The 15,388-nt window shown below is 40.3% G+C and overlaps 3 protein-coding genes and 2 non-coding genes across 5 annotated transcripts; all 5 read left to right on the top strand.

Annotated features, from left to right (window-relative positions):
* The first annotated feature begins 207 nt into the window (after nucleotides 1-207).
* Nucleotides 208-3,594, top strand: zmpste24 (zinc metallopeptidase, STE24 homolog). The gene is made up of 9 exons (XM_085932638.1): nucleotides 208-631; nucleotides 724-870; nucleotides 951-1,154; nucleotides 1,254-1,406; nucleotides 1,533-1,674; nucleotides 1,744-1,910; nucleotides 2,005-2,109; nucleotides 2,195-2,338; nucleotides 2,453-3,594. Exons 1-9 carry the CDS (start codon nucleotides 524-526, stop codon nucleotides 2,675-2,677), a joined length of 1,395 nt encoding a protein of 464 aa, XP_085788764.1. The 5' UTR covers nucleotides 208-523; the 3' UTR covers nucleotides 2,678-3,594.
* A 603-nt stretch (nucleotides 3,595-4,197) lies between these two features.
* atp5if1b (ATP synthase inhibitory factor subunit 1b) lies at nucleotides 4,198-5,562 on the top strand. Its single transcript, XM_085931781.1, has 3 exons — nucleotides 4,198-4,345; nucleotides 4,911-5,023; nucleotides 5,164-5,562. The coding sequence occupies exons 1-3, from the start codon at nucleotides 4,277-4,279 to the stop codon at nucleotides 5,303-5,305; spliced, it is 324 nt and encodes a 107-aa protein (XP_085787907.1). The 5' UTR covers nucleotides 4,198-4,276; the 3' UTR covers nucleotides 5,306-5,562.
* Nucleotides 5,563-5,861: 299 nt separating this feature from the next.
* rpl13a (ribosomal protein L13a) lies at nucleotides 5,862-8,205 on the top strand. The gene is made up of 7 exons (XM_085931780.1): nucleotides 5,862-5,946; nucleotides 6,528-6,600; nucleotides 6,815-6,880; nucleotides 7,102-7,203; nucleotides 7,396-7,481; nucleotides 7,669-7,728; nucleotides 7,799-8,205. The coding sequence occupies exons 1-7, from the start codon at nucleotides 5,926-5,928 to the stop codon at nucleotides 8,006-8,008; spliced, it is 618 nt and encodes a 205-aa protein (XP_085787906.1). The 5' UTR covers nucleotides 5,862-5,925; the 3' UTR covers nucleotides 8,009-8,205.
* On the top strand, nucleotides 6,661-6,741 carry LOC147045221 (small nucleolar RNA Z195/SNORD33/SNORD32 family). Its single transcript, XR_015068396.1, has one exon. It is a non-coding gene; the product is annotated as a small nucleolar RNA Z195/SNORD33/SNORD32 family (small nucleolar RNA).
* LOC147045220 (small nucleolar RNA Z195/SNORD33/SNORD32 family) lies at nucleotides 6,947-7,030 on the top strand. The gene has a single exon (XR_015068397.1). It is a non-coding gene; the product is annotated as a small nucleolar RNA Z195/SNORD33/SNORD32 family (small nucleolar RNA).
* Nucleotides 8,206-15,388: the final 7,183 nt, after the last annotated feature.

The following is a 15,388-nucleotide window of genomic DNA, read 5'->3' as shown; positions in this document are numbered from 1 at the left end:
TAGATTAACGATCAGGTGTAATTTGTGTTTATTGTGGTTTCTTTGCAATAGAAAATAAGTAACTGCACTCCACAGTTTAGCCACGGGATGCGCTATAAAATAATAAATAAATATATACTTCTTATTATGCAGCAATACTTCGAATTTAGTTTATAAACGTGGGCTGTTAAGAATTTACTTTGTTGGGTTCGTGTCGGAGCAAACCGGATACGGAATCGGTGTGACTGGAGCAGTTTCCGTCCGGACCTTTTATGCTGCTGCACTAACTGCGCGCTCATGAATGAAGTGTCATTATTAACGATGGAGGCTTAAAAACAACGTACGGTTCGTGTAGTTGTCACTTTTGGGTCGGTTTGACGTTAGTAAAAGTTTTCCATTAACTAAGCTCGTATCCCACTCGTGTGTAAAGTTTTTGTGTACCTAGCCAGGCTGACGGGGCAATAACGTTGCTGTTAGCCTGTTTAGCTAGGAGCGCTTTCTTTATTTCTTAGTCCCCCCCCCACCGCCTCTCAAAAAATTAAATATGTTCGACTTTATAAATGAACTCCCTGTGGAGAAGCAGATATTTTATGCTGTTTTGGGCTTTTCGTGGACGGTATATATATGGGAGGCATACCTTGCACATAGACAGGTAAGTTGCTTGTAAATCACAAAGTAGAAAAAAAGGAAGTATCGATTCTTGTGTAATGTATTTACCATTTGAGCCCCTTGTCATCTTTGCAGCGAAGGACATACAGGTCAACGACACGTGTGCCTCAAGAGCTCGAAAAGGTAATCGATTCAGAAACCTTTGAGAAGTCTCGACTATATCAACTGGACAAAAGCAACTTCAGTTTTTGGTCTGGTCTGTATTCTGAGACGGAAGGAACGGTAAGCTACGAACGAGAGATGCTCAATTGCATTTATGGGGGCGTTTCTTGCAAAGTAATGTGTCTTTGTTACTTTCAAAGCTGATCCTGGTCCTGGGTGGCATTCCTCTTCTGTGGGGCCTCGCCGGCGCAGGGACGAAACATTTTGGATTCGGCCCCGAGTACGAGATCACGCAGTCCCTTGTGTTTCTCACTCTTGCCACCCTGTTCACTGCTTTGACTGGCCTTCCCTGGAGTTTGTACAACACGTTTGTCATTGAGGAGAAGCACGGATTCAACCAGCAGGTAATTTATGCTCGTTGAGCTAATGTCTCTTAGAGTATGCTTACAAGTCATGGACATGTGACTACAGTATTTTTAACTCGGTTTGATCTTGCTCATTAGACTTTGGGGTTCTTCATCAAAGATGCTGTGAAGAAATTCGCCGTGACGCAGTGTATCCTGCTCCCTGTAACCTCGTTGCTCCTCTACATCATTAAGATTGGGGGAGACTACTTCTTCATTTACGCCTGGCTATTCACCCTGGGTGTTTCTTTGGTGAGCTTTTGCTATAGATGCAGGACATCGGCTTACCATTGAATTCCGTGTTGTTAGCAGCAGTATATAATTGTATAATTGAGCACCTCTGTTCTCCGGGATCATTTGCTGTCTCGCTGTTCTCAGGTTCTCGTCACCATCTACGCTGATTACATCGCACCTCTGTTTGACAAATTCACTCCTTTGCCAGAAGGGGAGCTGAAGACGGACATTGAGGCCATGGCTAACAGTATTAGTTTCCCTCTCACCAAGGTTTATGTTGTTGAAGGTGTGTTCATGACAATGGAGGTGTAATGTGTTTTTGTGCAGTTTGCAAAACATTGCCCGTGTTTTCCAGGTTCCAAACGGTCTTCGCACAGCAACGCATACTTCTACGGCTTTTTCAAGAACAAACGGATTGTACTCTTTGACACGCTGCTGGAGGACTATTCTCCGCTCAACAAGGGAGACGAGGCAAAGCCCGAGCCAACAGAAACTGACGGCGAAGCGAAAGTCAAGCCCAAGGTTAGACATTCAAAATTGATCAAATAAGGTTTTGTGCTATGAGCAATATTTCTAGCTTATGTGCTAACCTTTTGACGTTTTTTTTTTTTTACAGCACAAGAAACAAGGCTGCAACAATAAAGAGATCCTTGCCGTTTTGGGTCACGAGCTGGGTCACTGGAAGCTCGGTCATACCGTTAAAAACATTGTCATCAGTCAGGTGGGCGTTTCACTTTTTATTTTGTTTTTTGTCGGACGTATGTAAAATGTGGCATTAACATCCACTGTCTCTCTTCCTCCGCCAGATGAATTCCTTCCTGTGTTTCTCTCTATTTGCCGCTCTTATTGGACGCAAGGAGTTGTTTGTCGCGTTTGGCTTTAATGACAGCCAGCCCACTCTGATTGGCTTGATGATTATCTTCCAGTTCATCTTTTCGCCATATAATGAGGTGACCATGAGGACATCCTTATCTCTAGCAATTAATGTGAAAGAAAAACAAAAAAACAACAACAGTCCAAGTTTGCCCCAAGGTAATTGACATGTTTCCGTTTCATCCTTCCAGCTTCTGTCCTTCTGCCTAACGGTCCTGAGCCGCAGGTTCGAGTTCCAGGCCGACGCGTTTGCGCGCAACATGGGCAAAGCCCCTGAGCTCTACTCGTCCCTCATCAAGCTGAACAAGGACAACCTGGGCTTCCCTGTTGCCGACTGGCTCTACTCCATGTGGCACTACTCGCACCCGCCCCTCCTGGAGCGCCTCAGAGCGCTAGGCAACATCAAGCAAGACTGACGGGGTCGTAATGGGGGGCGGCGAGCACCGCCTCCTCCCAAGGGCCTCCGGAGACCCATCCTGGCCGTGTGACGCCTCCTCCAAATTTTATTTGATCTTGTTTTAGTAATGATTGACTCTTTTATTTTAAATTGTCAAATCAACATAAAGCAACACAAATGACAGAAGGGCCTCAAGAGTAAACACTGAAAATAGTGTGGACAATGTGTGTTAATGTCAGTTTTTGTCACTGTACAAATCATCTTTTGCAGATTGGCTAAGTAGAAATGATTTGTGCACTGTGTGTACTGTCTTAAAATGTAAACAAGACACATTTCCGGTGTCATCCCTGTGTGGGCTATGTGTAGTTTGAGAGCAAGTTAACATAAAAGTCAAATTTGACAAAGGATGTGTGACATAGCTTCACAGACACACAGGCCACAAAATTCGAGTTGTTGCTTCCATTGCCACTATTTCTTTACCCAATCAAGAATATTAGTCAGACTGAATACTTCCGTTCCCAGTTTAAAAAGTAGGTCATTGTGTATGAGCTCGTAATGTGCCTCCAAATTCTTTGTTCTGATACTTGACCCTGTTAGAGAGACAGCAGTGCTGACGTTTTTTTATTTGCATCTGAATTTGACTTGTGAGTTTTAATTTTCTTTGGGGAAAGAAATAGGTCTTCTCATGCACCTGTTTGCTGACTGGGGTCCAATGTACCTGTTACTGTTGATAAGTGGATTGAATTATGGAAAGAAAAAAACATGGGGTTTTGATATTAAGTTGAACTTTGTTCTCTTGATTTTGGGGATCTTCGATGAATGCAGAGTTGCCTGCCGATGTTTATAAAGGGATATTACTGGGGGGGAGGCTCTGTAAGGTTCCTTGTTAAGACAGGTTTCAAGAACATTACTTTCTTTGCTGAATAAATTTATTCAAAGCCTTGTATGCTTTTTATTCGGTCAATTGAAAATAGTATATCATCCCAATATTGACTTAACTCATTTTAATAATAATAGGAACTTGTGCAACAAATATTATAGTATGTATTTGTTCCCCCTCACAAATAAGTTTATGAAATAATTATGCATTTATAAAGAAAATAATAACGTAAGCACAAACGTTTGCCCAACCCAAGTGACGTCACAAATACATAAAGTACTATAAAAATAAAGATTAAAATTATAATTCCAGCGGTATCATCTATTTTTTAAATCTCAATTTCTGTATTTCTACTTTGGTAAAAAAAAAACAAAAAAAAGTCAATCTCACCTTAACTTCAGGTCAAAGTTCACGTGAGCGTGCACTTTGACGCGTTTTATTTTGAGACGTTCCATTTGTCAAAATGGGGGCGATTTTATGTAGCGGTAAAGTTTCACAACGCGTATATTTTGTTTTGTACCAATGTAGTATCACTTCTAATCGATTTCGTTCAGATTAAAAAGAAAACTTTATTAATATTTGGTGCATCTTCCATCATTCCATCTTTTACCATGGCATTTACCCCCCTCTGTCTGGGTACCAATGGCGCTGTCCACTGGCTGTATGTATTTTCAGACAAGGGCAAACTGAAGAGAGCGCTACTGTTGTCATTGTCATTAGCCACTCATACTAGCTATCATGGCGAGGTTCTTGAGGCCCAACATCCGCGGTTTATTCACTTTACAGCAGAGAATGTCATCCGACCAGGTACAACTATGTCCTTTGTGCCTAGCTCCTCAACAAAAGCACCGATTTCTGGCGTTAAATGCCATCTTGTATGGAGTAATTTCAAATCCGTAAACATTAGCTGCCAAAATAGCCATGGAGTAATTTCAAATGGCTAAACATTAGCTGCCAAAATAGCCACATTAGGATTACTGAATTTCTTAACCACGGCACCTAATTTATAAAACTCAAGCATACCTGAAAACTAATGTTTCATAACTGAAATAATTGTGATTTCATCTGTATACACACTCAAATGTATTTAGTGTGAAATCTGAGCTTGTTTACTTTAAAGGTGACTTCAACAGTTGGAGAAACAGGTTGTACTTTCTGTCAGCTTGTGGAAGAGCCTTGATTTTTTTTTTACCTGTCACAAAACATCAACATCAATAGATGAACAAAAATAGATTTGTTATCGTCTTGTTATTGTGTACTGCTATAAAGATTAACCTTAGGAATAAACTAATGACAGTGAAGGAAAAATTGGCTTTGTTACTTATTCTCGCTATTCAATGTTTTTTCATTGCTTTGACTTTCCCTATTGCAGTTGGGTGAACTGGGTAAAGGTGCAGGCAAAGGTGGCGGAGGCGGTGGCTCCATTCGAGAGGCCGGTGGAGCCATGGGAAAGAAACAGGCTGCAGAGGAGGAGATGTACTTTAAGTAGGTGTCTTTTCTCTCCTGCACCATTGAGCTTTCCGGTCCATGGCTTATCCAGTAGAACTGCATCCATATTATTTTTTTAACCCAGTTTGGCCTATTGCAGTGCGGAAAATTGATTTTGCGATTTATCTGCACAAAAGGCGCAAGGAACAGGAACAGCTGGCTGCACTGAAGCAACACCACCAGGAGGAAATCGACCATCACAAAAAGGAGATTGAGCGTCTGCAGCGGGAGATTGACCGTCATAAGGGGAAGATCAGGAAGTTGAAGCATGACGACTAAGCAAAACCGGCTTCTGCAAGACATCTTTACTGAAGGCTGTATTGCATATAAAAATATATTCCGCCTTTGTGTTCTTCTTCCACTCACCATCTCAGGGTAGAGTTGCATTACCGGCAAGGCATGATTGTATGGTGAATTATTTAAAGCATTTGCAACAGTTCACAAAATTAATGTTATTTCCGTGGAACAGTGTGACATGATTTGCATGAACTGTTGTATGTTTCATACATCAAATAAAAATGCCCTTGTGTGATAAATGTGTTCCTAATGCAAAGAATAAGTTATATCTGTTGATGAATAATTTAAGTAAATCATGCTCATGGAGGAGGTGAACCTGTCCTGGCTGATTTTGGGCGAGAGGATAATGTTCACAGGATTGTTTTTTATTTTTTAAATAATACCTATAAACATTCAAACAAAATATTTTGCATTATTAACCTTTGAACACATAAGATTGACCCATTTGTTTTAAGTCTACACAACCTGTCTTGGGACACCCATCCACAAGTGGCGCTAGAGCACATTCAACACAATTTAACGAGAAACCTTTATATACGTCACTTCCTGCCGCCCGTGTCTTTTACCACGGGCGGCCCCGTGTATCTTTCTTTTCGCTCGTCATGGCGGACCGTTTCAATAAGGTGAGCTTCATCCAAAGGACGATAATCTTATTTTAATCAGTTTCCCGCGGTAGTTTCCGCCCCGTGATTTCGTTTGCATGCAATCGAACACTTATCAATAACACAAGATGATTCCAGGGCTATCATTTTGCTAATAAACTGTAGTAAACGCGTATCTGTCGGCTCGCGTCTCCAAATGGACACAACTTCCATCATGGCAGCTTGCTAGCCAACGCTGTTAGCTAGCTGCTAGCTAACTTGTCATAATGCTGAAATCTCGATAGATGAATTTATTCAAACTGAATTCGTAGAGGATACGTAAATGTTATCAGCTACAATTTGTTGACAGAAGCGTCTGCTGGGGAATTTTGTTGCCTAATGTTTGATCGGACGCGTAGCCGGTAATGCTGCCATGTGCTCATTTTAGAAGGTACGCTATTAAATATGCGTTGCAAAATTATGTTGCTAATATAGAAAATCGTCATACCTGAAGGGAAAAATGTTGTTACATACTCTTACGGTACCAATAGCTAGGCTCCCCCATGATTAATTACCTCATGTAATTCCCATTGTGTAATCTGTAAACATACTTAATTTTGCAGGTTCTGCTACTAGATGGCAGAGGCCATCTGCTTGGTCGGCTGGCTGCCATCGTTGCCAAGCAGACCTTGCTGGGTATGTATGCATTCTAATAAAAGGTGTCACGCATTAAGGTTATGCCAATTAAATTTAACCTTTGTCATTGATGATTACTTCAACCCTCGTTTGAGTTTAACGACCATGAGAAAACTTACATGCACTACCATCTGAGACAAAATGTTGTAAATTAAAAGTTTTTAATATTTCTCATTTGGGGTATTCAACTGGTCTTTATTTTTCCATTGCAAAGGACACAAAGTTGTGGTGGTCAGGTGTGAAGGCATCAACATCTCTGGCAATTTCTACCGTAACAAATGTAAGTGGCACAATTTTGCATCCACTTTTAAAGCTATTCTTTTTTATAATTAGATGACTTTCTTAATGTGTCAATGATGTAATTTAAAATATTATTTTGAGTTTTAAATGACCATGAGATAACTTTACATGCACTACCATCTGAGACGCATACATTCCACTTCGATGGAATCCTGGAATGTCTTGAATGTGCTCTAACAATTTATTGTTGGGTTGCTGCAGTGAAGTACCTGGCTTTCCTGCGCAAGAGGATGAACACCAATCCATCTCGTGGACCCTACCACTTCAGAGCTCCCAGCAGGATCTTCTGGAGGACGGTCAGAGGTGAGACAGAAGCAACCACAAAATCCACTTGTTTGTGACCCTTTCAACAGCGTTGATGAACTTTTTAACAATCTGATCATCTATTGATGAATCTTTTGGATCCGATTTCTGAGTTGGAAGAAAATGTGCTTGGGCAATTGTTCAACTCCACTGCCCTTTTCTAACTCTTGTATTAATTGTGTGCCAACTTAGGCATGCTGCCCCACAAAACCAAGAGAGGCCAGGCTGCTCTGGAGAGGCTGAAGGTGTTTGACGGCATCCCCCCACCCTATGACAAGGTGATGGCTCTACACAACACGGTGGCCTTGCGTTATGCTGTCAATGATGTTATTTGCCTTACCTTACCATGCCTTGTTTGACTGAGGTTTGATATGAACACACAAAATCTGAGACATGCCAGCCTCAGTGTTTGGCCCTCCCGGAATTCTTTAGTGTCTAATTTTTGGCTTCCTCTCCTTCATCCAGAGGAAGCGCATGGTGGTCCCAGCCGCTCTTAAGATAGTGCGCCTGAAGCCCACTCGTAAGGTGAGTCACCCTGCAGCGATTATCTGCCATTAGTTCCAATGTCTAAATGTGCCCATATCTTGCTCCACAGTTTGCCCTCCTGGGACGTTTGGCCCATGAGGTGGGCTGGAAATACCAGGCCATCACAGCCACGCTGGAGGAGAAGAGGAAACAGAAGTCAAAGATGCGCTACATCAAGAAAAAAGCCTCCATCAAGATGACCAAAGTGGCTACGAAGAACGTCGAGAGTAAAATAGCAAAGTACACAGACGTTCTCAAACAATATGGTATTCTTGTCTGAAAAGATTGTCTGGCCAATAAACAAATTAAAATGTTTATAACAAAAACCTTTGTTCATTAATCACCTGAAAGATAATTCACTTCAACAAGATGCAGTTAGTGTTCATTCACATTGAGGTGACGTTTAAATTGGTGTCACTTATGTGAAAGTAATGCACTAAAAGTATTTATCTTGCAATAAAAGTTTGTCAACACTCAGGCACATTTATTGTTTTTCCTATATTTAGTGTTTTTTCATCTTTCGCTAGAGGGCAGTGTTGCGCTAATTGCGCTTAGACTGTTCTACACCCTCGTGGAATAAAGTGCAAAAATGCATTTAAATAGAGGTTGTAATTTTAAAAACAGACTTTAACGTTGGCTATTTACATATAAATGTTAGTTTTCTATCAATGTGGTTAAATGTCACTACTTTCTCTCCATAGTTTTTGCTAAATACTGAATGTAATCAGCTGTTGCTTTCAAGTGTGTCTTTGCTTGCGGGGGTGCAAGTTACCCTTCTGGAAAGTGCCACTTTTTGGATAAACTCTCAAAACCAGAACAAATAAAGCCACTATGCTCAAAAAAAGTAAGCTATCACAACTGTTAACAATTGTAAAGAATAGTGCCAACACTTTGAAGCTGTCATACAACACTTTGAGTCTTCCAAAAACTTTGCATCCGTATACAAGAAGCATGCTAAGTGGATCTTTGCCTCCTGACAGCAAAGGTATGTTGACACAGTACTACTTTACATCACTACTTTGATACTTTAAATCGTCGTTCATTAAATTGTTTATTTTCGGCTAAACTAATTAGTCTTTGTCATCTCACTTTGTTGTGACCAATCAAGCATGGATGGAAACGTGACGTCACAGTAGAAATGTAGAAATGCATCTTTCCTTGTCTTACTTTCGTTTTGTTTTATACTCATGCTAGCCGGTGCAAAGTTTATAACCCACTTTTTCTTTGTTATGGTCCTTTAAGCACCAAAAGGCCTAATCTTGATACTAGCATGTATGTGTGTCTCCCTGGAATAAAAAGTGATTTATGTCAAAGCTGTGTTTTCCAATATCAGTGACTAGAATAACAATGACCCTACATAAAAAAATAAAATAAAAATAAAAAAGCAATAGGTGCAGGATCAGGCATGTCAAGCATTTTAACTATGATCCATCTTCATCATGAGCTGGTGTGCTCCACACACCTTGTGTTTATTTGTTCATTGTCATTGACCTCTAAGCGTAATTGAAATGATGTAGAGTGACAGGCTCTTCATTCACGTAGAGGTCATTCTTCATTTTCAAGACAAGAACATGCAAAATCCGGCAAGAGAGGCGACTTTGAGAGCCAGAAAATTGGTTGGAGCTCCTTGGAGAGAGCAACTAATCAAGTCCTTATCAGCGCCATAATGTAATGCACCCCCTTCGTATTTGCTGTGAAATGTCACGTATTTGAGCACGGCCTTGCACGAGATGCTCGTCCTTGAGAATGCACCGTTGGGAAAACAAGCGCTTGGTCACGTGGCTCATCTGGTATGATGATAAACAACATGACAATGGTGAAAAGCAACGTGACAAATGAGTCAACCCGTGACTGTTGCGAATGAAGATGCATATCATTTTATGAAGGAAAAAAAAAAATCGACAAGAATGGAGGAAAAAGTTTTAATCTTTTATATTTAAGATTTCAATTTTAAATTTAATTTCAAAGAAAGGCAAAGACATCCGTAAAGGCCGAAGGATTTATCAGGAGAATAACCGAAACGCAATGTTTGCCTTTGTCCTATGAAAGGCCAAAGAGGTCCGAGTTCCCGCTTTCTTCCCTCGCCATTGATTTAATTTTTTTATTGTGCGCTTACAAGTTGCCCCCGCAGTTCCATTGATTGGACAGCGTGACTTTGCGCAACACGGTAAAGAGCAGTGTGGGGTTATCAAAATGGATGACGGTGGGCTAGTTTCAATAATGCTCTCCGAGGAACAATAAACAATTGCTGCGTATCGATCCCTGCTTGCACATTCATAGAAGTGCGTATTATAATCTAAAAAATAGCAACCCGCGTTTGAGCTCGGAACACAAACATTTTTTTTTCTTTCCTTGGCCCTCGCTCAAATCAAACGCGTTGGCCTCGAATCCGCCGAGACGCTAATGCAGCTCACGTGGAGTTATCAATTTGACCAGAGCGCTCTCGCGGGCTTTCCGGATGCATTTTCACTCGCCATCAGCATAAACAAGCCTTTTTTGTTGGACTACTTTATTTCGTCTCCTTGCTCTGGTCTCAGCATTAAAGGTTTCGAATGCAACCATCCGCCTCTCGAAGCGCACGTCCGCACAATTTACCTCGTCTGATGGAGGTCACCCAGAACAAATGCATCACGAATGAATCAATCGGAGTGGCTTAAACTGTATTATAGATTGATTTTGTAGTTTATCCAACGCAGCATTGCTTGTGTGAAATGAGCTATAATGAGACAGATAGAAACGGAGGATTAAGCAATCCCGTTTATTTTTAGCTTTCATCACTGAATGATTACCAAACTTGCTTGGAGAGGCGATTGAAGGTCAAACAAACGATGCTAGCATACTAGCACACCACTTCAATTTATCCCAATTATTTTCATCTGATCCATGTTTAAATTGTCACTGTATGACAAATGTTCTAAGCAGGCTACTGTATAAAAGTAATTTAACCTCTGTAATATCCAACCATCTCATTGAGTCACAAGTGAGCTGGAACGTCTCCCAGCAGACTTTGGACAACAGCCCAAAGTTCTGCACCGGTCATCTCGTAATATCAGGCCACTTTTGTTTTATTAAATCGCTATGGAATCTTCCATGGATTATTAATAAGGCAGATTTTGCAGGCGAGAGCAAGAGCAAAAAAAAAAAAATCATGCAGGTGTATTATGCAAATCAGTTTTGATCATGTAACATGCACTACTAGTCTGCAACCAGTAGGGGCGCTGTTGATTTAATCTCCATATTTTAATAAGAACAACCTGACATTGGGAAGATGATGCTAACCTTCACCATGACACTAATATGCAATAAAGAGTCGAGAGCATTCAGTTCATCGTAAAATTGATCGTTCATTTTATCTCTAGTCAACAGAGAACAATGGTGCCAGGAAGAACTGTGCCAGGAGGTCTGCAGGGATGTTTCTCAGCTACCCATATCTGACATCTTGCGGTATCTCTTTCGACATTGAGCTCAGTGACTGAATCAACAGCGCTTCAGGTTACAGCCATGTAGTGCACTCTGTTGTTTCAAGATTCAATTAATCGCTGATCGATTGCGTACAATCGGCTAACAATGGGTTACCCGATTGTTGATTTTTTTTTTTTTTTTTTTCAGTAGATTGGCATTGTGTCAGCATTCTGCAGCCATTTGGGATGTGTTGATAACATGTAGCCATTTCCTTCTCTTTTCAATATGCACACTCGGTAATATCTTCCCATGTATGATAGCGCCCGAGAGGCAACAATGTATGTGCGAGGTATGCCAGTCCCCGCATATAAACAAAGTATAACGATCTCCATGAGCCATCTGTTCTCATTTTTAAGTAGGCGGGTTGGAAATAACATTTTTTTTTTTCTGCGGAGGAATAAATATGAAGCCTTTCAAATACAGTGGCATGTAAAAAGTGCATGTCTCTTTTTTCTGAGGACTTGCCATGAGTGGGTATTTCATAAGTTAAAGTAGAAATGGATGAAAAATCACATCTGATTGTTTGGATGCACTTAGGAAAATAAATAAAAAATACTGCTTCTCTGTTAATGGAGGTCGACATGTCTTGGACAGTGTAGAGAATTTATTTTTTGGAGCATCAATACCACTTTTTCAGATTGATACCAGTACTCAGTTGTTGACCGATACCAAGTATCTGATACTACTAGTACTTTTGATACATTAACCCCCCCCCCCCCAAAAAAAAATTACATGGGAGTTTTCATAGCAAATTTAAAATGGAAAACTACTACATCGGTTAATGATAGACTCGCGCATTCCGAATTGTGTACCGAGTTAAAATGCTGTAACTCGATCGTAAACCGAGGATCCCTTGTGTTTTGTAAGTGGAAATGCACGAAACGCTAAGAGTAAATTAGACACGGTAAAGAAGGAACTTTATGTGCACTAACTTTCTTCTACATTGAATGCTTGTTTTCTTACTATTGACCCTGATTTACATCAACATGACAAGATAAGAAAGAGTGACTGAGTGCGGCCAGAATTGTGAACATCTTGCTAAATCGTAATGAAATCCACCATTCACTATTGATTTGCTCTCCCGTGACGCAGAATTCAGAGTCGTCTGCGGCCATGAGTAAGACTCTTCTTGAAAGTCATGGATTGCCGTGCAGGCAAATAAAGATGTCTCTATATGGTTGTTGTGTGTGTGTGCACCAGTGCATTGAAGTCATGAGGGACCCAGTCGCGCCATTAATCAATTTTCCAATAAGCACACGGCTCGTGTCCCGGTAGCTGGCGAAATCTACTGTGCGGCTCAACAGTCATGTTCCTTTGGCCACTGGAGAGTTATTTTTGCATGTGCTGCTCTTCTGTGAACCCACTGACTCTGCCCCTTCCTTGGTTTTTCTTCTAGTGTGGACCTTCACACTCAACCAAAGAAACCTTTTTTTTTTTTTTTTTAATTAGTTCAACTTTATAATAATTTAACTTTCAAATAAAAATGAATGTCATGCTGATATTTTCTTAAGGAAACTTGTTCTAGTGCAGCAATGTGCCTCAAGGTACATTTCGGGGGCAATGCTAATCAATTTGACATAATTCAACATTTTATTTAGTACCGGAACTCACTTTTCCACACACTGGACGGCTCGTTGAGGTTTCCCCCTGCACAAAAATGAATGAGGTCCGACATAAGAGCTGAATGTAAAATCTGTTTTTGGAGGAATAGTAATGCTTAGTTTTGACTGACACGAAGAATAAATGTGGAATACTAAAGGAATAAAGTTGGACTTTTTTGAGAAAAGTTTATGTTGTTGTGTTGATAATGATCATAATAATAATAATAATAATAATAATAATAATACAAATTATAATACGGTTTTTTTCATTAACTGATACTGATAATAAATTCTTATTAGATTAAAACTAGAATACAGTCTAAAGTTTACAAGCCCAAAAACCTTTGGGGAACTTTTCAGATTTGCCTAATAGCATTTTTTGGTTATTTTTATTGAAATAAAACAGCATATAGCAACCACATTTGTCTCTAACTGCAGGAAACCCAATTAAAGCAGCCCCTGACCAATCTCCAAGTTTACAAAAGGCAAATCAATGCTCTATAAATGGGATTTGATTTTGAAAGATTTTTTTAATGACCACGTGGTTCATTGAATTTGAAATCATTTTGCTACCGGCACTCAACTTTTGGCTCAACATTACTTTTTCTTTCCTAAAAATATTGCTCTGACTCCAATTATTTTATTTTTTTTGCCTTTTGTATTACCGCTTGACATCAATGACACGAGCAAATGCAAAATTATACCATGTACAATATTGCACAATACATACTAAAATATCTGTTGGACAATCTCCAAGAGTAATTATGCACACGCCTACCCTTCCTCCATCTCTCGCAGCAGGAACAAAACGAAACAATGAGACATTCATATAGAAGAGCTTGCTTAACTCTAAATTTATTCATGACGCTCCCTGGAAAAGCCTTGGAATAAATCACCTCATCTTTCCAGAACCCTCCCCTTGCCCTCTGTCCTCCTCCCTCATACCTCAGAGGAGAGGAAGACAGGAGAAAAGAAGCTTGGAGATAAAAGGCAAGCCAGTGTGAGAGAGAGAAAGAGAGAGAGAGGACATTCTGTATTTCCCTCCGAGGTAGATTTTTTTTCTATCAGACTGGGTAACTTCTCACCTGGCTGATTTGCATCATAAACTGTTGTAGAATCCTTCTCGGGGGGCATCCAACTCCGAGCTTTTAAAACTTTGCGGGGCAGTAAACCCAAAGTGGCTCTTTCCGAAGAGCAGAGCCATCCGTGACCCGGCGCCGTAATTCGGAACACATCTCCAAAAGCCAATTAAGAAGTCTCGGAAATGCATCATTAATTTTGGGCCAGTCTCCCAACAGTGTTGGGTCCAATTACCTCAAGGGGACGTGGATATTGGTGCTTGTGGGATTACCTCCAAATAGGCTCTTACTTAAATATAGTAGATGCCCCGTTTCAATGAGTTCAATCCCCCACTGTGACGTTTTTACTTACTTTTTTTGTTTGTTTGACTCTTTTCTATCTATTGCCCAAGAATTGTGATATAATCTCACTAGAAAGATGCTATTTAATTATGGAGCCTCTGTTGCTAGCCAAAACAGCAGCAGCCGTTCAACACTGGTCGACTGCGTGCAGCCTCTCGGAGATTCTTTCCTCTAAGTAAACACAAAGGGGAGGTGAGAGACGCTCCAGTACGCGGAGCCCCCCCCCCCCCCCCCCAAAAGCTTCCCGTAGGTTGATGAAGCCTGAGGTCAGAAAAAAAAGATCTTGTAGTTTCTGCAGCTTTGAAAAAGATGAGCTATGCCGTCAGCTGCGAACACATCAACACAGCTTGTTTATAAATAATATATATAATGGGAAAACCACGTTGGCAGACAAACGTGTCGGATTTGTTCAAATAAATCCGATGGAGCGGGACGATTGTTAAGCCCCTTTTATTAGAACTGCACACAGGCATTCATGGCACGCACTAAGTACACTAAAGATACAATAAATTGCATTCTATCTTTAGTTATTTATTATACTGCACTGAATCTACAAAAAAGCAATAAATCTATATTATCTCTCTAGATGCTAGGGTAGGCTAGGTTCGGGCTATGCTAGGCTAGGCTATACAATGCTATGCGATGCTATACTATGCTATGCTTAGGTGTGGTACAATATTGTATTGTATTGAATTACAATAAAATATATGTACATAAACATTGATATTCATGTCATATTTTCTTAAACTTGATTATTGATGTATTTATATAAGCAAATGATGGTTTGAAAGCATAATTAGTCAGACTTTATGGGCACCATCCGGGTCACAGGACCAATTGGAAAAATGCTGGTGCACTGGAATAGTTGCAGTGTCATCAGGATTTAAAATAATAATAATAATAATAATAATTTAAAAAAACAAAACAAAACACATTTAAATCATAAAATATACATCTTTTTGTCACTTTCACAGGTCAGAAAAGCAGTCGGTGGAGCCAATGCCTTCGGTAACCTCCACGTGTAGGAACTTATACCCCCAATTTCGCTTTAGGTGAGTCATTGGGAACTTTCTTTTATCTCCAGTTAATCATGCTCGAGGAACCCCACTATAAATGTATTTTCCTTCTTCCTCGCTCTTTTTGAAAAGGCCCCTTGAAAGGACCAAGGTAAGAGAG

Source organism: Syngnathus leptorhynchus, chromosome 15 (assembly GCF_054491065.1).
Source record: "Syngnathus leptorhynchus isolate UIUO chromosome 15, UIUO_Slep, whole genome shotgun sequence".
NCBI classification, from domain to species: Eukaryota; Metazoa; Chordata; class Actinopteri; order Syngnathiformes; family Syngnathidae; genus Syngnathus; species Syngnathus leptorhynchus.
Note: the sequence above shows the minus strand (reverse complement) of the source record. Positions and strands in the feature narration are given on the sequence as shown.